Source organism: Prinia subflava, chromosome 4, assembly GCF_021018805.1.
Source record: "Prinia subflava isolate CZ2003 ecotype Zambia chromosome 4, Cam_Psub_1.2, whole genome shotgun sequence".
Lineage (NCBI taxonomy): Eukaryota > Metazoa > Chordata > Aves > Passeriformes > Cisticolidae > Prinia > Prinia subflava.
The window spans coordinates 14209911-14229830 of NC_086250.1; the positions used below are offsets into that span (position 1 = coordinate 14209911).

The 19920-nt window shown below is 46.6% G+C and overlaps 1 protein-coding gene across 3 annotated transcripts in view; it reads left to right on the forward strand.

Annotated features, from left to right (window-relative positions):
* Nucleotides 1-1011: 1011 nt before the first annotated feature.
* DGKI (diacylglycerol kinase iota) overlaps nt 1012-19920 on the forward strand; it is a 199742-nt gene continuing 180833 nt past the window's right edge. For 2 of the 3 annotated variants that reach the window (XM_063395597.1, XM_063395595.1), the window contains exon 1: nt 1335-1856. In XM_063395597.1, coding sequence (XP_063251667.1) covers nt 1465-1856 — 392 coding nt within the window. In that variant the 5' untranslated portion in view covers nt 1335-1464. Of the gene's footprint in view, nt 1857-19920 lie in introns of all 3 variants that reach the window. The other variant, XM_063395596.1, reaches the window with a different exon arrangement.

Below are 19920 nucleotides of genomic sequence, written 5' to 3' on the forward strand. Positions count from 1 at the left end.
GCACGCAGCTCAGAGGAGGATCCAGACTTCCTTTTAGAGTCTAGCATAAGAACCTTAGTTTTGCTTCTAATAAGCAAAAGTTCTACATTGCTTAGTTATGCTTTACGTGCTTCACTAGTAATTAAAAGTAATCTGAGGTTAGGGGGAGAAAACATACATTGAGCAAAGCAGCTGTGCATGCAGGGAATGCATGCATTGGTTATGCACAGGGGTAGAGCATTCCTCTGAAAGTCAGTTCAACTTTTCAATACCCATGCTGTAGTGAAAAGACCCACTTTTCATCACCCAGCAAGGGGCTGGTAGCTCCTGCCAGCAAGGGACAGGAAGAATTGGCTGGCTTGGAGAGCCTGTCAGTGCTGAAGGTGAGGTAAAAGATGTGTACACAACATGTGCTTCATGTGGAGAAGCTGGATCTGTAAATGGGATTGGGAAGGAGCAAGGATCAGGTGTAAGGAATCTGCTGACTGTCATAAACCTGACTGGCACATGGTTCACACAGAAGAGGCTGCTTGGGGAAATCATCTATGAAGCACAGGAGTTTGTGAAGTCTCTTCCTGTAGGGTTTGCCTTCTCTGTGGAGTGCAATTGTTCATATTGTTCATGCTTGTCTCTCTCTCTCTCTTTTTTTTTTTTTTTCCTTATGTCTTTCTATTTTGGATTGCATTACCTCAGAGAAGTTTTGGGTACACAAAACACAGCACTGACTGTGCTTAATTCCAGTAATAATTTCTGTATAGCCACAGACCTCAACCTTTTCTGTACTTTTTAGTTTTATTGTCACTGTCAGCTCTTGTGCTGAAACACGCTGCCACTTTCCTCTGAAGTTTTCGTTGGTGTCCCCTAACGAAGAAAAGGGAGAAGCAGGGGACAAGGTGGGAGCACAATTAACTTTACTAAGGGGCACCGCGATGCTTGTGAGCAGGTGTCTCTGCCGCTGGGTGCTCTGAGTGCACCAAATTGAGCTCACCGCGGGGACGAATGGGCAGCAGCCGGTGACCTAGCGAGCGGGCTGTGGGAGCACAGGGCTGGGCTGGCTGCCCCGGGGGTACCGGGCTGGGAGCCCCGGGGCACCGGGCTGGCTGCCCCGGGGGTACCGGGCTGGGAGCCCCGGGGCACCGGACTGGCTGCCCCGGGGGTACCGGGCTGGCTGCCCCGGGGCACCGGACTGGCTGCCCCGGGGGTACCGGGCTGGCTGCCCCGGGGGTACCGGGCTGGCTGCCCCGGGCAGCGGGCTGGGAGCCCCGGGCAGCGGGCTGGGAGCCCCGGGGGTACCGGGCTGGCTGCCCCGGGGGTACCGGGCTGGCTGCCCCGGGGGTACCGGGCTGGCTGCCCCGGGCAGCGGACTGGGAGCCCCGGGGTACCGGGCTGGCTGCGGGCGCGGGGGCGCGGCGGGGGCGGGCGCTGCCATTGGCGGGCGGCGGGCGGGGCGTGGCCGCGGGCGTGGCCGCGCAGGAGTTTCCCACAATGCCCCGCTGCAGTGCGGCCGCCGATGGATGCTGCGCGGTCGCGCTGCCATTTGCAGCCGCCGCGGCTCGCAGCGCGCCCCGCGGCCCCGGGAGCTGCGGTCCCCCGGCCGCCGCCGCCCCCCAGCGCCTGCAGCCGCCGGCCGGCCCTCCCCTGCCCCCGCCTCCTCCTCCTTGTCGGCCCCGCTGCCCCGCCGCAATGAACCCCCCCGCCGCGGCCGGCGGGGAGGAGACGGGGGCGGCGGGCGGCGGCGGCGGCTGCCGGGGGGCCGAGGGTGGCGGGGAGGCGGCGGGCGCCGCCGGGATCCCGGAGGAGCAGGAGCTGTCGGCGGCGGACGAGTCGCTGGAGGAGAAGCTGCGGAGCCTCACCTTCAGGAAGCAGGTGTCCTACAGGTGGGTGCCGGGCGGGCGGGCGCCTCTCGGTGGGTGGGGAGGCGGCAGGCGGGTCCGGCGGTGGTGCGGCACGGCAGCGGCGTCAGGGCAGCAATCTCGTGGTTGTTTCTTCACCCTGAAGTCTAAAAGAGCTCCCGCAGATCTGCGCTCTCCTGAGCCGGCGAGCGAGCCGCTCTCAGCCCCGCTGCCGCGGTCAGGTTTAGGGCGCTCCTCCGGCGCGGCAGCGCCAGGGGAGATGGGGAGCGTGCGGGGAATGTGGGTGAACTTCAGAGTTACTCCGAGGCAGAGTCGGGGCTCTTGCAGTAAAACACAGCCGCCCGTGATCCCTGCGCCTCCAAACGCTCATTAGGGGGATCGGGTAAACCTTTCTGGCGGCACGGCTGCTCCCGGGAGGAGTTTCTCCATGGGAATTCTCCCGGGGTGCGGTGTCCCTGCCTGCTCCCACCCACGCCGGTCCCCGTTGCATAAGCCCCAGCGGCTGATCAGACTGGGGGGCTGCTGTGCCCCGCACCCCATGCGTGGCTGAGAGCCACCAGCGGCAGCCAGCGGGTGCCACATGCCCTGCTGTGGCCAGAGCAGGACGTCACTTTGGTAATCAGGGTCTCGTGTTTTTATGGCCGTGCGTTTACCTCACGTGCCTGATGTCAAATGAAGGGGTTTGTTCCTCCTGTAAATACACCTGCGCGAATGCGCTGTCGGTGCGTCCTGTCTGCTCTTCTGTCACCAACAAAGAGCTGCTAATTGCCAGCATCTGCCGAAACGGATTGCTGTCTGAGAAGGTCCCTGCCAAAAAGTTTTTGAGTCTTACCTAATTCTAGTTGCAGAGCCCCCGTGGAGGCAGCACACCACCAGTAACTAGCGCTCTAGCGTGCTTAGGGATGAGCTCTCTCCGCTGGGAGGACAGAAAACCGAGAGCTGTTACTTGCCCCTGCAAGAAAAGGGTGTCTCTAGCCCCAGGTAAATTAGCTGAAGACTCTCCCCAGCCGTGGGGATGCTTAATGTGCTGTCAGCTTACAGCTGGGATAACTTAGGAGTTGGTCTAAGGTCTGCATGTGGCAGGGCTTAAAAATGATGCAATTAAACACTCTTCATGGCTGAAGTTTTATATAGTTTTATATAATACTTCATGTGTGCAGAGAGACTTTCCCCATCAGGGCTGATGGTCCCAGTAGTGAGTGTGAAGTTTGGGGTGATTCTTCCTAGACTCAGTGAGCAATGTGAAAATGAAAACTTATTGGATACCTCTGAAACAAACATTCCACCAGCCAGCTCTTGGTACTTTTATGTCTCTGCCCTGAGTTTTCTTAGTTTGTCCCATTTAGGGGCAAATCCGTTGTGGACAAAGGCAGAGTCTGAGGTGGGCTGTGAAATAAAGTGGCTGCTAACAAAACAGGTTTGCTCATGTGTCTGTTCTTAGGACAGAAGGCAAGGAGTTTGCAGTAAGTCTTCTACAGGGTGGGGGGCATGGGAGTAGGAAAGAGGAGATACCACAATCTGTTAATGTTCTGCTCTCTGGGTTGTAGAGAAGTGTGTTAAAGTTGTGGGTATCTTGAAGTTTTCTGCACGGTCACTATTTGTAAGGGTTTCATAATAGATGCTTTTAGGAGGAAAGGTAGGGGTTTTCTTTCCCTCCTTCCCCTCTCCTTCATCTATGCAAACATGTAAAAAGTCCTGAACCTTCAGAGATAAAAGTCTTTTCTTGGGCATCTCTTGATGCATATCACTCGTTCTACTTGACTAAGATACATGCAAGAAAGTACATTTTCTTTGCATCCTTGGATTTCCACACCTTTTCTTAATTTACTGTTGGTTTCCCACAGATAATATGCACTTTATCATTTATCCATAATGAGAACAATCTGGATAGATAGAAGAGTATAAAACTTCCAAACAGGACTTCCATTGAGTTCTCTATACCCTGCAACCCCAGGCTCTTTAAATTGCTGCCGTTTCCCTCAGTAAATTATGGTGCTGATGTACATTTGCAAATGTAAATGGCTGTATTAGGACCAGGAAACCCTATTTTCATTGGCACTTGGACTCTCTTACCCACTGTCACAATAGAAATTATTCAAGGCTTCATACAGCCTCTCAAACAGCTCATTTAGGGCTCTCTGTGCAGGTACATTACATTGCCACACACATACGTAGAGCTGTATTCTTACATTCACGAAAAAAAAAAACCAAAACAAACAACAGCTGGAACTTGCTTAAAATAATAAAGGTGCATGAAAATGCATGTAAAAAGATAAATCTACTGGTGGCAATTGAAGGGGGTGAAATGGGAGGTCAGGATATTGTTACAGGGGAAAAAAAAGGAAGAAAAACTTCTGCTGAACCAATGTTATTAAACTGTAGTTTACCCGAGACTGGGCTTAAAGTATCTATCTTCTGCCTCCCTTCTTTTTAATTTGTTGTTAAACAGCAAGTATCCTCTGTGTAATGCATCTCTAATTAGCTGACATTGTTGTTCCATGCAAATACCTTGTCTGTTTCTCTAGAATTGTACCCAAACTCTGAGAAGCATGTTCAGAAATCAATGTTCCGTACCGATGTGGCCTGTAGCTTGAAATGCAGAAACCGCTGTATTAAATATGTTGTGATTTTGTGCAGCAAATACCAATGTAGGGGTGTTTGTCCCCCAGTCAAAGCAGCAGGAGGAAGAACTTGCTTTAAATAACACAGGTATGCCTTGTGGAGAGCTCGGAAATTCCCGTGACCTTGCCACATTCCCAGCCATGCCCACCTTGCAGTGCCCAGAGCTCGCTGTCCGCGCCCAAGCCCCGCTCAGAGCGGCTCTGAGCCGGCTGTGCTCCCCGGCTCTGGGCTGTGACAGGGACACGGGCACGCTGGGGATGCTGCGGGAGCTGGCGGCTCTGGAGCCCGCCTGTCCCCGGGGCCAGCGCTGCCAGCGCGGCCCTTGGGCGGCTCCGCCTCGGCCCCGAGCGCCGGCCCTGCCCGCCGGGGCGCGGAGCGGACGGGGCTGCGAGCGGGAGCGTCGGGCCCCTCAGGAGGGATCTCCTGCAGGCCCCGTCGCTGTGCGGACCCAGGGACAGCCGGAGAAGCCTCCCTCCTTTCCAGGGGAGAAGCCTCCCTCCTTTCCAGGGGAGAAGCCCCCCTCCTTTCCAGGGGAGAAGCCCCCCTCCTTTCCAGGGGAGAAGCCCCCCTCCTTTCCAGGGGAGAAGCCCCCCTCCTTTCCAGGGGAGAAGCCCCCCTCCTTTCCAGGGGAGAAGCCTCCCTCCTTTCCAGGGGAGAAGCCTCCCTCCTTTCCAGGGGAGAAGCCTCCCTCCTTTCCAGGGGAGAAGCCTCCCTCCTTTCCAGCCTCACGCTCCTAAACGAGGCTGACCGACCCAATGGTTGGATGCTGACATCGGGATTAGCCAACAGCTAAGCAGCAATCCTTAGCCCTAATTATTTTTTACCCTGCAAATGTGGAGTTAAATATCTTAGCGATGTTTTGGCACTTCTGCTGAAAATCTGAAGTATTGTCTTACGAAACGAAAAACTTATTTTTCTTTTTTTAAAAATTGTTATTATTTTTTAAACTGATAGAACCAAAAGTTCAGTTTCCCGCCCTGCTGTGAAAAGATTGGCAAATGAAAACTGAAAAGTGAATTGAATACGTACATCTGCCAGAGAGAAATGCTTTCTAAAGTTTGGTTCTCAGAGTAGTATTCACCCCATGCATTTCTAGACCCAGCAGAATATTTACAAGTTACTAGAATAGAAAGCTGTGAGGTGATATTTTTTCCCTTTAATTTTTATTATTTTGTCATTGCAAAGCTTGTGAGGAACCTCTTGGTGTCTTTTAGATTAGGTAGAGATTAAAGTTGCTTTCCTGAAGTCATTCTTGATATAAAGATAGATTCAGTTTATACCAAAGATGGATGCTCAGTAAGAATATTTCCACAATAAAAAGCTACTGTAAGAGGAATCCTGGGACAGGAAGCATTGTCAAGTAGTTTCCTGCAAGTATTTGTGCCTCCAAAGTCTAATCTGAAGTGCAGTCTTGCCATTTAATAGTTTAAACTCAGAGAAATAGTAAAAGTAATCAATAAATGAACAAAAACTCCAACCAAACAAAAGGTCATCCCTAAAAATCAAAATAAACAATGCAACCTAAAGAGCAAGCTAACTGAAAAAAATCAATTCAGCAAATGGTTTTTAATTTCTTAATTATTATTTAGAAATTCAGGGAGTCTTGATTAGTGGCATTGGAAATAAAAATCAAGTTGTGATTTTTAATGTCCCTCTTGTGAGAGCTCAAGTGGTGTTTGGCAAAAGCTTGTCACTAGAGAATAGTTTTCCTAGAGCAATGCAATTTCACACTGACCAAGCTGAGAAACCCTGACTGAGGCAGTGGGTGACAGGCTTTAGGATTTTTGCTCCTGCTTGAGTCAGGGGTTCCCAAATGCGGAGCAGTAATGAGCCACCTCAGATTCCTGTGCTGCTAATTGGCAGCGTCTTGGCCGCTCGCTGGCGGTGCCTTGTCTTTGGCTGAGGTGTCCTGCTCCAGCAGGGAATCGTGCTTTGCCATTTTGGTGGTGGGAGAGGCTGGAGGAGCTGCTTTCCTCGGGCCCCTGTGTCCCCTGCCCACCCAGTCCCACTCCTGGTGGGATGAGTCACTGCACGGTCACCATCCCACGGGGCTGCTTTGACTTTCCTTGGCTGGAGCTTCTCCCCCGCCTGCCAAATGGATCTGTTTGGGACGTGCCTTGTGTGCTTGCCCGACCCTTCCCCTGCCAGCACAAGCGAAGGATCGAGCTGGCCTCTCCCCCTGCACCATCAGCAAGAGCTGCTTGTCTGCCATGGCAATAAGTAACAGGAGTTATAATTAGAGTTGGTTTTGTCACTGCATTGGAAGGGGAAAAAGTTATGGCAAGGAAATTCTGGGAAATCCTTATTACACAGTCTTGTCACTGCTGATGAGCATTTCAGTACCTGAGACTGGAGATGGGGACTGAAATAGAAATGTTAGCATAGGAAACATCCTCTATTTTGGTTCTTTTATTTTCAGACATGATAACAGTCATAAAAACACATATCACTTCTTAGTAAATATTAATTACAGAGAGGATAGTAGAGGTGTCTCATATTACTAAGACTTAATTGTTTTATGAAATGTGACAGCGTTTACTAGTGTATTGTGAAGTATTATAAATAATTAAAGCTGAATGACATTTGTAAAAATGAAAACACCTAACACAAGCCTTTGATCTTTTGATTGTGTTGTTTTATTTTACCTGAGTTTCCTTGAATCTTAATACATTCTAATGCTATAAATGAGTGTGGCTGTTCTGCATGAAAATGATGGATGAGTTTTTATCTTCCACCAAATGTCAAGGAAATAATTCTCAGTCTCTGGCCTAATCTCAGAGGATCTGCCTGCAACAGTCTGTTAGGAGTTGTGGGTAGGTACTGTGCAGTCTTGTTGCCACCCACTCGTGTAACAGCAACTCGATTTACTTTGTCACCCAGGACTTTCATCACCATTTTGTCGTTTCCTCCCAAAGCAGATCGCTGGATGTTTTTGGTATGTGATGGGGCCTTCACGAGGCTATTTGATTTATAAAGCTTTGAGGTGGAAACTCTGTGCTGCAGCAAAGTGCAGAAAAATGCTAGGATAGTCAGAAAGAAGAATTCTACTGTGGGAGAATCTAGCTGACATTGAAGGTTCCCTCCTGACATTGAAGGTTCCTTCGTGACACTGAGATGTGGCTGCCAGTCTGGCCGTCAATGTCTCTACATAGCACGAAGTAAAGGGACTGTCTTTGAATTTAGAGCGTGTCTGACCTCCTCCCTTCTCTATCTGGGCTTAGCAGCACCTCACAAAAGAGATGTTGTGAGTGGCAACTCTGACTAAAAGGACACGTGAGCTGCAGTGGAATTATGTACACAGTCAGAAGGAGATAAGTACCTCAGGGATCAGAAAGGGTGAGCCTCTGTGAGCACATAATGAAGCTGTTGTGTGGCACAGGCACGGACCTGTACACTCAGATTGCCCTGCAGGTGGAAAATTTCATCCTGTCAAAAGTGCTGAATCAGGTGCCACATAACTTTGATGGAGTGGAAAACCAATTTTGTTTTCTCTAGTCCTCTGGAATAAATGAGCAGGTAGTCAGTTCTTCTCTCCTGGTTCAGTCATGGGGCTGATGAAATTATCTTCTTGAAGTGTCACCAGACTTTTGACAGATTTGTTTGGTTTGTTTGTTTTTAATTTGGCAACTTGGGGTAGGTTTTGGGAAGGAGATGTGTATAGGCAGCAATCTCCTGTGCTCTTCCTGCTGCTTTATGGTACATGCAGCAGAGCCTGGGCATGAGATACACACGTGGCAGTCAGACAAAGCATTTCACAGATGATAAGGAAAAGAGGAGCAGGGGAAAGAATAATAACAATAAAATGGTCAGGAATGGCAGCCTCACATCTTTGTGTCCACTCCTAGTTACAGAAGTGTCAGTGAGAAACTTTGCCTTGGAATAAAATGGATGTAGAAATTTGGAGCTCTTTTTTTGTCCTGCTTTTCAAAGTTTTTGTTTTAGTTTTTTAAAAGCTCTTGGTAAGTGGAAGTAATGCATGGACTCAAGTGTACTTGATGTGTTCACCCACATGGCCCACTGTTGGTTTGAGGACTTTTTTGCTCCTTCTTCTTTTAGTTTTGAATGATTCTATGATTTGCTGCTCTTAGCAAAGAAAAGCCATGTGGGACGGGGTATATTTGAATAAAAAGTGTTTGTTAGGAGTACCTCTAGAGAAGCCCATATGTGTAAGGAGACTATTGGGGCCTCCATGTGGGTTAGTGCTGGGTGTTTGGTGGCTGTGTGTGGCTAAAATGTTGTCCCTTCAGGGGGAGTAAGGTTTATGGTGGGTCATGGGCATGAAGGACTTTGCTGTGTGTTCTAAAAGTTGCAATCACGTGGGAAAACCATCTGTGCTTTCACCAAAAAATTGCTGGGCCCTCTGTGGGCTGAGAAATGTATTCCACGATGTGCTGTGTGCCTGTGGGCCTCGGTGCATGCTCTGTATAAATATTCAGGGACAAAGATGAAGGGATGTCATTATGTTGCTAATTCCAATGTATGGTGTGTGAGTTTTCTGCCCTTTTCTGTCCTTTCCTCTGAGGTAATACATATTTATGCATGCAAAATGTTGATGTGCTTGCTCATGGCGGAGGCCACAGGTCTGAGGGAAAGGGCAGTGCCAAGAACTGTCCCGGGTTTTCAGGCACATTTCTCTCTCTTTAAAAGCCCCTAATCTCTCTGGTTTCACTTCTCATTTCTGTCTATGGTGTGCTTTTCCTCTCTGTTTCCTGTATCTGTTGGTGTGGATGTGCTGGGTGCAGCTGCTTCCCTGGGGCTGCGTTGTGCCAGCCCCTGGATTTTCCCTTCTCTCAGGACCTGGAGCTCCTGGTGAGGCTGCTGCTGATGCATGTGCTGCCCACCTCATGCTGCTAGCAGGGAAGGTGATTGCCTCTCAGCCAGCTGGTAAAGGCTTTTTTTTTTTCTACCTGGAAACCTGTGTGTTGTGTTTTGCCTATAAAGGAATTCAGGATTTTGTCCGTGAAGATTAGGATGTGTGCAGTCCTCACTCCAGCACCACCTTGTCTAATGTGTTGGCTCTGTGTGCCACAAGCACAGACTGTCTAGTCAGTGCTTGAATTGGTCTCTGAGGAAAACACTGGGCTTGGGATGACTCTGGTTAGGAAAAAAAAGAAGAGATTTTTCTACCTTAAATTTCACCAGATTTTTTTTCTCTTACACAAGACCACAGCCCCCCATCTTAGTCTGCAAAAGAGATCCCAAATGAAGCAGGAGACTGTGTGATGTCAAGGAAGAGGTTGTTTGTTTTTTGACTCCAAAAAAATCTAGTGTGGTGCTCAGAGCCTTACCTCAAACTAAAACATGTAATTCTTGCCCATTGGACTTTGTCTCAGTTTTTTCCACCTGTAGGGCTGTAATCTGTGACAATGCATAGCACAGGCAGTGTAGGGCCTGAAATTTTTTAGATACAATTTGAGAAACAGAGGGAAAGGAACATAAAGAGATTTATTTTGGAGAGCAGATGGAATCTGTGGGACAAAGTGGGAAAAGATCTTCAACTCTAGCACTTAGAGCAAGACCTCTCACCCAGGCCAAAAAGAAGCTGGAAGAGAAAAGGATTGAAACTGCAATTTTCAGAGAAAGCCTTAAAGCTGGGGGAGAGGCAGAGGACAGCTGTGCATGAATATTATAATTTGATCTTTCTTAGAGTACAATATCCCCAAATATACCTTAAGAGGGCCTACAGGAAAGCTGGAGAGGAACTTCTAACAAAGGCATGTAGTGACAGGACAAGGGGGGAATGGCTTTAAACTAAAAAAGGATGGGTTTAGATTCGGTATTAGGAAGAAATTCTTTTCTATGAGGGTGGAGAGGCCCTGGCACAGGTTGCCCAGAGAAGCTGAGCATGCCCCATCCCTGAAAGTGTCCAAGGCCAGTTTGGAAAGGGCTCTGAGCAACCTGGGGTAGTGGAAATTGTCTCAGCTTATAGATCAAGATGATCTGTAAGGTCCTTTTCAAACCAAAGCATTCCTTGTTTCTATGAAGTTTTGCTTCTGACTTCTTTCATTGATCAAATGGGAGGGTTCATTTTTAAAAATCTGCAGCCTGAGGCTGCCACAGGGCATCTAAGTGGTTCTTCTGAATGTCTCAACACCTTCAGTTAATTTAGTGAAGTGGCTCAGCATAAAGGTGGGGAAGAGGCTGAGGGGAAAGGTAAAGATTTGTTACGTGGTTCTGAGGAATGAATGGTCACAAACTGTGCTCATGACAAAGAAAGCTGGTGCAGGGCTGACCTTATCTGTGCTCTGGGATTGAGCCTGATATTTCCCAATACCTGTCTACACTGCATTTTTGAGGAAGTTTGGTGATTTGAAACAGTTGTGCTAGAAAAACCTTGGTAATGAGGTCTTGAACCTTTCAGTTCTGGATTTGGACTCCAATGCAGCTGTAATGGCACTGCCAAAATCCCTTTCCATTTAGCAGCTGTTTGAAAGCTAGATTCAACGCTTACAGTTCCTAATGAGAAAGTCCTATTTCATAATTTGGTTTATCCAATTTTTTTTTTTTAATTTTATTATTTGTAGGGTTATAACATTAAATTCTACCTACAAAGTTTTCCAGCTCACTGGCCCTACAACCACCTAACGCCAGTCCTCACTGTTGTAGACAAATGGCCATGCAGTCAGAGAGAAGGGAGGTGTCTAACTGCACTTGGGGTTGAGGTATAATTGAACACTTCACTGCTCCTCCTGTGGCTAAACGTGAGAGATGAGAAGATGCAGGATGCCCTTCCCTCGGGCTGCCAATAAGGTGTGTACCACAGCAACCAGGTCACTTTTTGGCAGTGGTGCTGCTGGCAGCCCTAGAGCCTCAGCCAGGCTTGGGATGCATTGCAGGGATAAATGATATCAGTGCTTTTAGTGGTGTGACTCCCTGCAAGACCTCTTGGAGGAGAGATGTGGGCTCTTTCTCAATGCCCAGGTACTTGAAGGAAGGTATTTACTGGTCAGAGGTGTGGGTAGTGGGAATGTGGTGGGCAAATACTTTGTCTTGCATTTTAATATCCTTTTCAGATTTATTCAGAATTATCATTCCTCCCCCGCTGTTACTAAGGAGTTTGTGTTTAATATGTACATTAAAATATGTACATATTAAGGCTATATGATACAGAAGTGTTTGGGGGTATGAGCTGATGCTTTTTAGAGAAGGAGAAAAAATTATCATGCTTAATAGAGACATAATTATTAGAAGCACTGCGCTTATGTAGAACTCGAGTCAATATTTGTAATTTCACCAACTTCAAAGTATTCCAAAATTGTAAAATTTGTTCCAATATTTCTAATTTCTTTCAAATGTTCATGAGTTTTGCCTGTCATAAAACCAAACAACAAAGTCCTTAGTAGTCAGATTGTATTTCTTCTAAATTGTGTGACTCATCAGGAGGCTTGACCCACTGGGGAGTGTTTTCCAAGTGGGGCAGGGATTAACTTCAATTGCACAGATTCATCAAAGATGATGAATCGAACACCCCAGAATCCCTCTGTGCTCTGAGGCTGCTCCCTGATGTTGTGTAACATGCAGGAGAGGGGACTGCCTGTGATGCTCTGAGAGGTGCCATGGGGTTTCTGGGCACCATAGGAGAGGATGAGGAAGGAAAATAGCTTTAAAGCCCGTTAGCATTAAAAGATGATGAGAAAATACCTTCCTGTCATCACTTTATTTCATTAGGTTGCTAATGAGTTTCCTCTGGGGATGGTAATGGGGTAGCTCTGATGCTTTTATCCAGTTAGTGAGTGATCCCAGGAGTGTATCCTTTTGTTGTGAAAACACATCGAGATTCATTCCTGCTGGAGCATTGCATCCTGCAGGTGCTCTGAAGGCAAGGAAATGCCATGTGAAGGTGCATTGCTGGGGCAGGTCCTTCATTACTAATTGAGGATATTAGCCTGAATCTATGGATTTGAGATGGAGCCCTAGAGGGCAATGGACTCCCCTGTGAAAGTAAGTGAAATGCCAAAGATGTGAATAAAGTTTCATTATGAGTTCTGAGGTTACCTGTAAGCTGAGACACTGAGAGGACTTGCATTTTAAAGAAACCCTCATGTAGATAGGAAACCAAAGATAAGTGCCTTTGATGCTCCTGCCTCAAGCGGTATCCAGTACCGGTGCCTTGCCAGCTGCTTGTGCCTGTAGGAACCTTTGCTTCTGGCACCATAGTCACCTCTAGGTTTTAGCTTGATTAAAATGACATGGAAGCAGGAATTAGCAACAGTACTGTTTTGCAGCTGACATGTTTGGTTGTGGGTGGCATTCCATCAGTGAAAAGAAGCTATTCCCTGTTTTTCATTTTTGTCTCTGTAGGAAGCCAACAGCTGCAACTGTCACTGCTCTTGTAGGGCACTGCATTCAGCTTTGCAGCAGGTGGTTTTGTCCCTGGCCAGTGTCTACCATGAGAGAATGTATGTCTTTCTGTATTTTTTAGTTGCTCTGTGTCCTTTTCATTCTATAATTTTCCTTTGTTGCCCTGCCTTCCCCAAGACCCCGGTGCTCTGTGTTATTTATAAACCTGGGGCTGTGCAGTGCGTGGTACAATGAAAGAAGAACACAGAATACATGAACACTGGGTTTCACATTCTACAAGGTTAGAGTTAAGTTATTGAGGTTGCTCAAACAGTTCTTTCCTGCCTCCAAGGTTAGTGTGAGCTTTATAGTACGGTGCTTTATCGCGGATTCCTTACCATCAAGATGCTCATAAGCTGCTTCCTTTTCCCTTTAGAGCTGCAATATGGGGAGTTTCCAAGCCCTGCAGTGGTAGCCTGTGTTGCAAAGGGGTTACATGCTCTTTTAAAGTGTAATTGGAACAGAGACTGGCTTTTGACTTCTTCCTGTCAGTACAATGCAAACCTATGGCAAAAAGGAAGAGGCACTGGTTACCCTCTCCAGCTTTTCAGCTTTTATTTTTTTCCAGCTTTTTCAGGTGTTGAAGGAATGCTGAGAGGTGTCTGACAAGCCCCACTGATGCATAACAAGCAGTGCTGGAGTAGGCTCCCAGTGGGCTGGGTACAGGGCAGGGCTGTGATGCTTGCCTGGACTCTCTTTTGGCTTTGTGAATCTTGATTCAGCCTGGACAGCAAACAGCAAAACAGTGTTTTTCATTTCCTTGAGTGTGATATGGACCATATCATCGTTTGATAAATGTGCTGTGTTCCAGAGTGAACAGCAAAATTACTGAGTGTCAGGTTATTTGGCCTCTGTCTTGGCAGCATTTTGTTTCTCATTTTTCAGCAGGGAGAAGGATGAGTAATGTTGGCTGTGATGCTGGGGCAGCTACGAGCTGGATTGAGACCAGTGAAGCAGTTAAGATACCCCCTCACAGATTTTACATATGGTGTTTAGAAACTGATGGCCTTCAGTCTAGTGGCCTAGGAGTGGCAGCTCTTTCCCCCAAAATCTCCTCACCAATCAAACCTTAATCCATTTGAGAGGGACAAAACCCAAAACCCTCAGCAGGAATGGCTGGAGGTAGTCTGGCCTGGCAGGCTCTGGTACCCTCCAAAGGGAGGGCTGGCAGAAGCACAGCTTTTCTGCTTTCCAGAGGAGATGCTCCATGTCTTTCCCTCTGGGAACAGGCTGGGCTTTCCCAGTGCACTGCAAGCTGCTGTCCAGACCCCAGTCTCCTGGGGATGTGATGGACATTTGCAACACAGGCCAAGCATTGTGCATGTTTATCCAAGGCTCTGGGCAGTCTCAAGCCAGAAGCACTCTAAGAAATGCTGTCCAGGACAGGACAAACCAGAGAAAGTGTTGTGTGAGCTTCCCTCTTAAAGAATGTGTTTGGAAAAACCTCACAAGTGATTAAAAAAAAAAAAAAAAAAAAAAAAAAAAAAAAAAAAAAAAAGGAGATTGATTGGAGTAAAATCTGCTAATTTTTCCTAATTTTTTAAAAATGAAGGGTCCAAAGCTGAGCTATCTCTGGCTGCAGCTGGACAAGATGTTTAATGACACACAAGTAATTTTATTTCCTCATATGTAATCTTCTAGAGTCACCTATTCAAGAAGAAGGAATGCATTCTTTCCAATTTTTGCCTCATGTCTGGTGAAAATGTGAGATATCAGATAGCAGGGAATTTAAAAGGAAAACCTAATCTAATCCCTTGGTTGGGCAATACGGTATTTTTTCCCTAATCCCTGGATTGCTCAGTACACTCTTCTCCCCTTACCCCACCTCCTTGGTGTGGAAAGCATTGAAATGTAATTGTGCCATCAGCAGATGAGAGGTTGAAGCTGTCATTTTCCTGCCCATGCAATGGCTGCTCACAGTTCCAATTTCACTTCCTTCTGAGGAAAGGCTTTGGATTTGGTGTTTGTGTTTGTACCTGGTCCAGTGAGCCACAGCTGCTGAGCCTGAGCATGGGGGCTCCTCTCCTTTCACAGCTCATGTCCTTTTTCTGTGGGAAGAGAAGATGACTAATTTGGGGAGAGACATGGAAGGAAGAAGGGAGCTGACCTATGGCTTTGAAAGTGCTGGGTTCATTCCTCCTCGTTTCCTAGTTGTTTTCTGTTCAGGGAGAGGTGCAGTGCAGCCAGAGGCAGGGAGAGCTTCCATCACAGACTGATTACACCCCTCTTCTGACTTAGCAGAAAAAGAAGGTGATTCACTTTCTTTTCAGTCTTTGGCCTTTGTCCTAATATTACTCAAGTCTTTTGCTTCACAAAAATTGGAGATGATCCCATTTTACATGTGAAGTGCCAAGATTCCAAAGTGAAGTGCCTGTCCTTTCTGCCACCAGTGATGTTATTTTACTGTCCTTTGCAGCTGTGCATCTTATCAGTTATAAAGCTGAGCCTGACTGCCTCCTGAAGGATATGGATGTGGGCCTGCTCCATGTGTCTGCTTCTCCCTTCTGCTTGTGCTGGGAACTGCAGGTGATAAAAAAAGGATTTGATCATTTCAACCCAGTCAGAGTTTTGGATCCTCCAGCTGACCAAAGACAGGCTTTTCCAGTGGGTCACCAGCAATAATGAAGTGACAGAAGGAGAGGAAGGAAAGGTGCAAAGTTGTGCTTAGAGTGCACTAGGTAATACTTTATAACAATTTTTTTCCCAAGCTTGAAAGAAGCCAATAAGGATGTGAAAGACAGAGAGAAAGACAAGAGGGAGGAAATAAGCTGGGACAGCAAAATCACCACTCAGCTCCACCCAATTTGATCCAATGGCTAAAAAAGGGAAAGATTCCTCTCCTGCAGGAGGCACAGCTTGCTGTCCCAAGAGGCAGCTCCCTGGCAGGTTAGCTCTCCTGCCCACTCCTGCCTGCATCATGAAGATCATGTCCAGAACACACAGGGTTCTCCTGGGTCTTGCTGTGTCCGAGCTGTGCCTGGACAGCAGCCCCTGTTTCCTGCATGGAGCCCTTTCCCAGCCACCCCTACCCAAACACACAGTGGGAGCTTTTTTATCCTGATTCATTCACTTTGCAAACAGTGTCACAATTTGTCAGGTGCTGAGCATGATATTTGCTTGATGGAAATGTTGGCCCTATTGTGAATCAATCCTAACAGCTTCTCACAGCGAGGTGGTAAGACAATGAGACAAATTTACTACACAGGCAGACAAAGCAGCTTCTATTGTGTGTGGAACCACAAATAATAGGAGGATGAAAGGAAAACCAGTGGAAATATCTTGGTGATGGGTGGCTGCAGGCACAACAGCGTGTGTCAGCAGCTGGCTGCAGTGATGGAAGTGTTGGGATCAGCCAGGTGAGCCTGGAGGGCTCCCGCCTGGTGTGGCTGAGCTGGGGGTGTGTGCTGAAACACAATTTCAAAGCCATTCTGTGAAGAGTCTGCTCAAACAGAGAGGAAAACACGATAGTTTTTTAAAATGGTGACCTTTCACTCATTCTAATGAAGTTGGGCATCAGGTAATACCTGTGAAGGTACCACAGTATATGCATTTGCTTGTAATTCCAGTCTTCTGTAGTAGAGAAGGGTAGCTTAAAAGTTCCCAGTGGAATATTCCCATTTTAAAAACATTTTTGATATAATATTTTCCAACTTAAATCTTCTGGGGAAGATGCTGATTTGTTTAAAAAAACCTCCCAACATGACCAATATACTTATATATTCATCTTATCAGTAAAATATAGAAGCGTTGATATTGTAATTCCTTTTCTTTATCCTGAGATCTTATTTTCAGTCTAATTCAGAAGAGAAAAGTGATTTTGTTTTGATTTGAAACATGAGAATTTTCCAACAAAGAATGCAAGCCAAAGTTGTTATTTGGTAGCATTTGTGAAACTATCTTGGCCATGATTCAGTATTTATGACAGAAATGTGTTGTGATAACCACATCTAGTGCTCGTCAGCCCTGTGACACTTAGCCTCTTCTGAGCTACCAGGGACTAAAGGAACACTGAAGATGAATTGTACTCTGACTGTTAGCAGGAGCTTCTTGATGTCATGATTAAAATGTGTTATCAGAGTAATATTGGGTAGCCATCCAAGTTTTTCCATCTAAAGAGAGAGGTCGTTCTCCAGGGATGTCTGAGAGCTGAATGTACATCAGGTATATGGTTAATGCTTTTTTCCCCCCTCTTCTCTTTCAGAGAATGTTCTGTTTTCTTCTGCAGTCACTGGTGGAAGTAACTGGGTAGTAGAAAGCCGAGCAGTCACTCACTGGCAACAACTCTTGTCTTACACATAGGATGGAAGTGATGTGTGATGTTTGAGCTGAAAAGGCTTCTGCCTTGAAGAGGGGTTGAGCTGCTCTTTAGCCATTTCTGCTGCTCCTCTCTGAGCCCAGAGCAGCTGGATCAGCAGTTACCCTCTCTCAGGGAGGGGCACCAGGGTGCTGGATCTTGGCAGGATGATGATCTCTCCCACCATGCCCTGGCTACTGAGCACCACAGTGGGCTTGGCTCACACGGGGAGAATTTTGTACTAGTCAAATTCCTGTGAGATTTGGCTCTCTGGACTGAGGAGCTCCCATTCAGCTGGTCTGGAGAAAAGGAGGGAGGGTAAGGCTGAAGGGTAATTGCAGCCTGGAAACAAATACAAGAGACAGGCAAAACAGCCAGACAGTGTTTGTTATAGGGAATTACGTCTGGACAAGGGATTGCTGAATTGTCAGTCACAGAACAGTGTCTGCTTGTACTGGTTCTGCTGTTCCAGACATATGTCTCCCACAGGATTTAAGAACTTTCTTGGGAAGAGACCATGTGAATGTGCAGTTCTTGCCATTAGGACTAATGCATTTCCTTCTAATGGTTCTGCTGTGATGAATCAGTCCCCATGTGCACGCCTTGGTGGTTGGTGTCACGCCCTGCTGGCTCTGGAAAAATTGTGAGTACTGCTATGTGTGAAGAAGTCAGTGTGAGGAGAGGAGGAATTATTCCTGAAGGATAATTTCAGGCTGGGGAGACTGCCCCTGCTCAGTGGTTGTTAGCATGTGAGAGAGTCTTTCCCAGAGGACCATTTTGCCAACATAATTCTGGCTCCAAACTGTCCTCTGGAAGAGCCCATCTCTATTGACTACAGGCAGTCCATGAAAAGCAGCCTTAAAATGAGTTTTTATGTGGACCCTTCCTACAAACAGGATGACTAGATGCATATGCTTGTTAGTGCTTGACAAATCCTTCAAAATTGAAAAAAAAGATATTGCAAAGAGTTTTTTTTTTTTTTTATTATTTTGTTGTTGTTTTGGGGTTTTTTGGCAAGGTATAAATCTGCTTTGAAGTGGAAGTGGTGACTTCTTCTAGTGGATGCTGGCAAGTATGTCAATTTTATAAAGTGCTGCAATATCTCTGCAGCCAAATAGAGATGTTGCCATTTTGCCTGCTGTGAACTGCATCTTGAAGATGAACTGCTTTGCCAGCTGCAAGGGCAGCTGGGAGCCACTTGTTCTGTGATTCAGTCCTAGTGCAGGACATGAAAGCAAATCTCTTGCCTCTCTTGGGCAGGTATATCCAGGGGGGCACATTTGTCGTGTTTTCCGTGAGCTATAACAGATTGCCTGGGATGTAAAATGCATGGATTGCTCATGACTGCTGCTCTCTCAGGACTGTTCTTTAGAGGTTCAAAGCCAGCCCTGGCTGCTGACAGGAGCATGGTCAGGGGCGGGCTGGGCGGGTGCCTCTGTGCAAGTCCTGATGTTAGTCCCTGGGACAGTCCCCTTTTGGTGAGCTTTGCTCTTAGCCTAACAACTGCTGTTACTCTAATTCATTTACCTAGCCAGAATGGCATAAACAAAACCAGCAGGGGATTAGGAATGGGGACAAATCCTCTTTACTGTGAGTATGTGACACCTCCAGCTGTTGATGATGTGCTGAATGGTACCTGGGTGGCTGATATTTGACCTCTTTATTAGTTTTACTTTCTTCTTCCTTTGGTTTTGTTAGGGACCCGAAAAGCCGTAGATGAAATGCAAAAGGACTAAAGAAGGGTAAATCACTTCAGGCAGTCAAGTGTTTGTGATTATTCTGCAGGAAGAGAGATGACAGACTGTGGTTATTTGGTTTATAAGTAGAAGAAAATACGATGAAATAAGTGAGCTCAGGGGCTTTTTCTTTGCTTGCCATACATGACTGTTTTGTGTGTGTATTTAATAGGGGCTTCACTGCTGCAGCAAATCACTGAAGAGGAATATTCAGTGGAATCCAAAGAAGGATTAGGCTTTTGTAGGAAAGTGAATTGCATTCATAACAAGTCTGACTACGTATACCCACAATGTCACTGCCAATGATTTCTTGCTTCAGGAGCTGAGAATGTGACCTGGAGGGGCTGGAAAGGAGAGTGTCTGTGCACTGCAACTTTCCATGCTTCACTGGGTACATGCCTGTCTGCCTTGCACTAAAACACCAATGTAGGTATTGGTGGGGCACTGAGAAGAGTTCTTGAACTCACTGGGCAGTGATTTGATCAGGCGTGACAGCCGCTAAGGACCTCAACAAATGGCAAAGAAGCTAATTCTGTTCCCCTATCTAAAATTCTAATCTTGTTTGTGACATCATAATTGGTTGCCATAGGGACAATTATTGTGTCATAAAAAAAAGGATTAATGATGAGTTTAAGTGAGGATTAAGCAGCTGGAACAGATGAACTTTTTAATAACTCCTGCCTCCTCTGAAAGCTACTGTTTTGTGCATAAAAATATAGCTCCAAATAAAGAATGATGGGATGCATGAAAGTAAATATGCACTGAAGGAACTGTTATGCATCCAAAAGGATATTGCACTAAGCTTCTAGGGTTTAAGAGGATGCTGCACTGTAAAGGAAATCTCATCCACATAGAGAAATGCCAGAATGAGCAAAGGATCTCCTGTCTCTTGTGGATTTTCCAGGTGTGAAGCTCCACAGTTTTTTATTTCTGTGCATCTCTTTTTTTGTGTGTTTAAACATGAAAAACTGTGTGTACTTGGGGTTCATGTTCCACTGTATTTAGTTTAGGAAATAAGTGTGAGGGAAGTAATATGTAAAAGATAAATTAATTGTGATAAAACTTAATGTACTCACTTGTGAGGGTGCTTTAAATT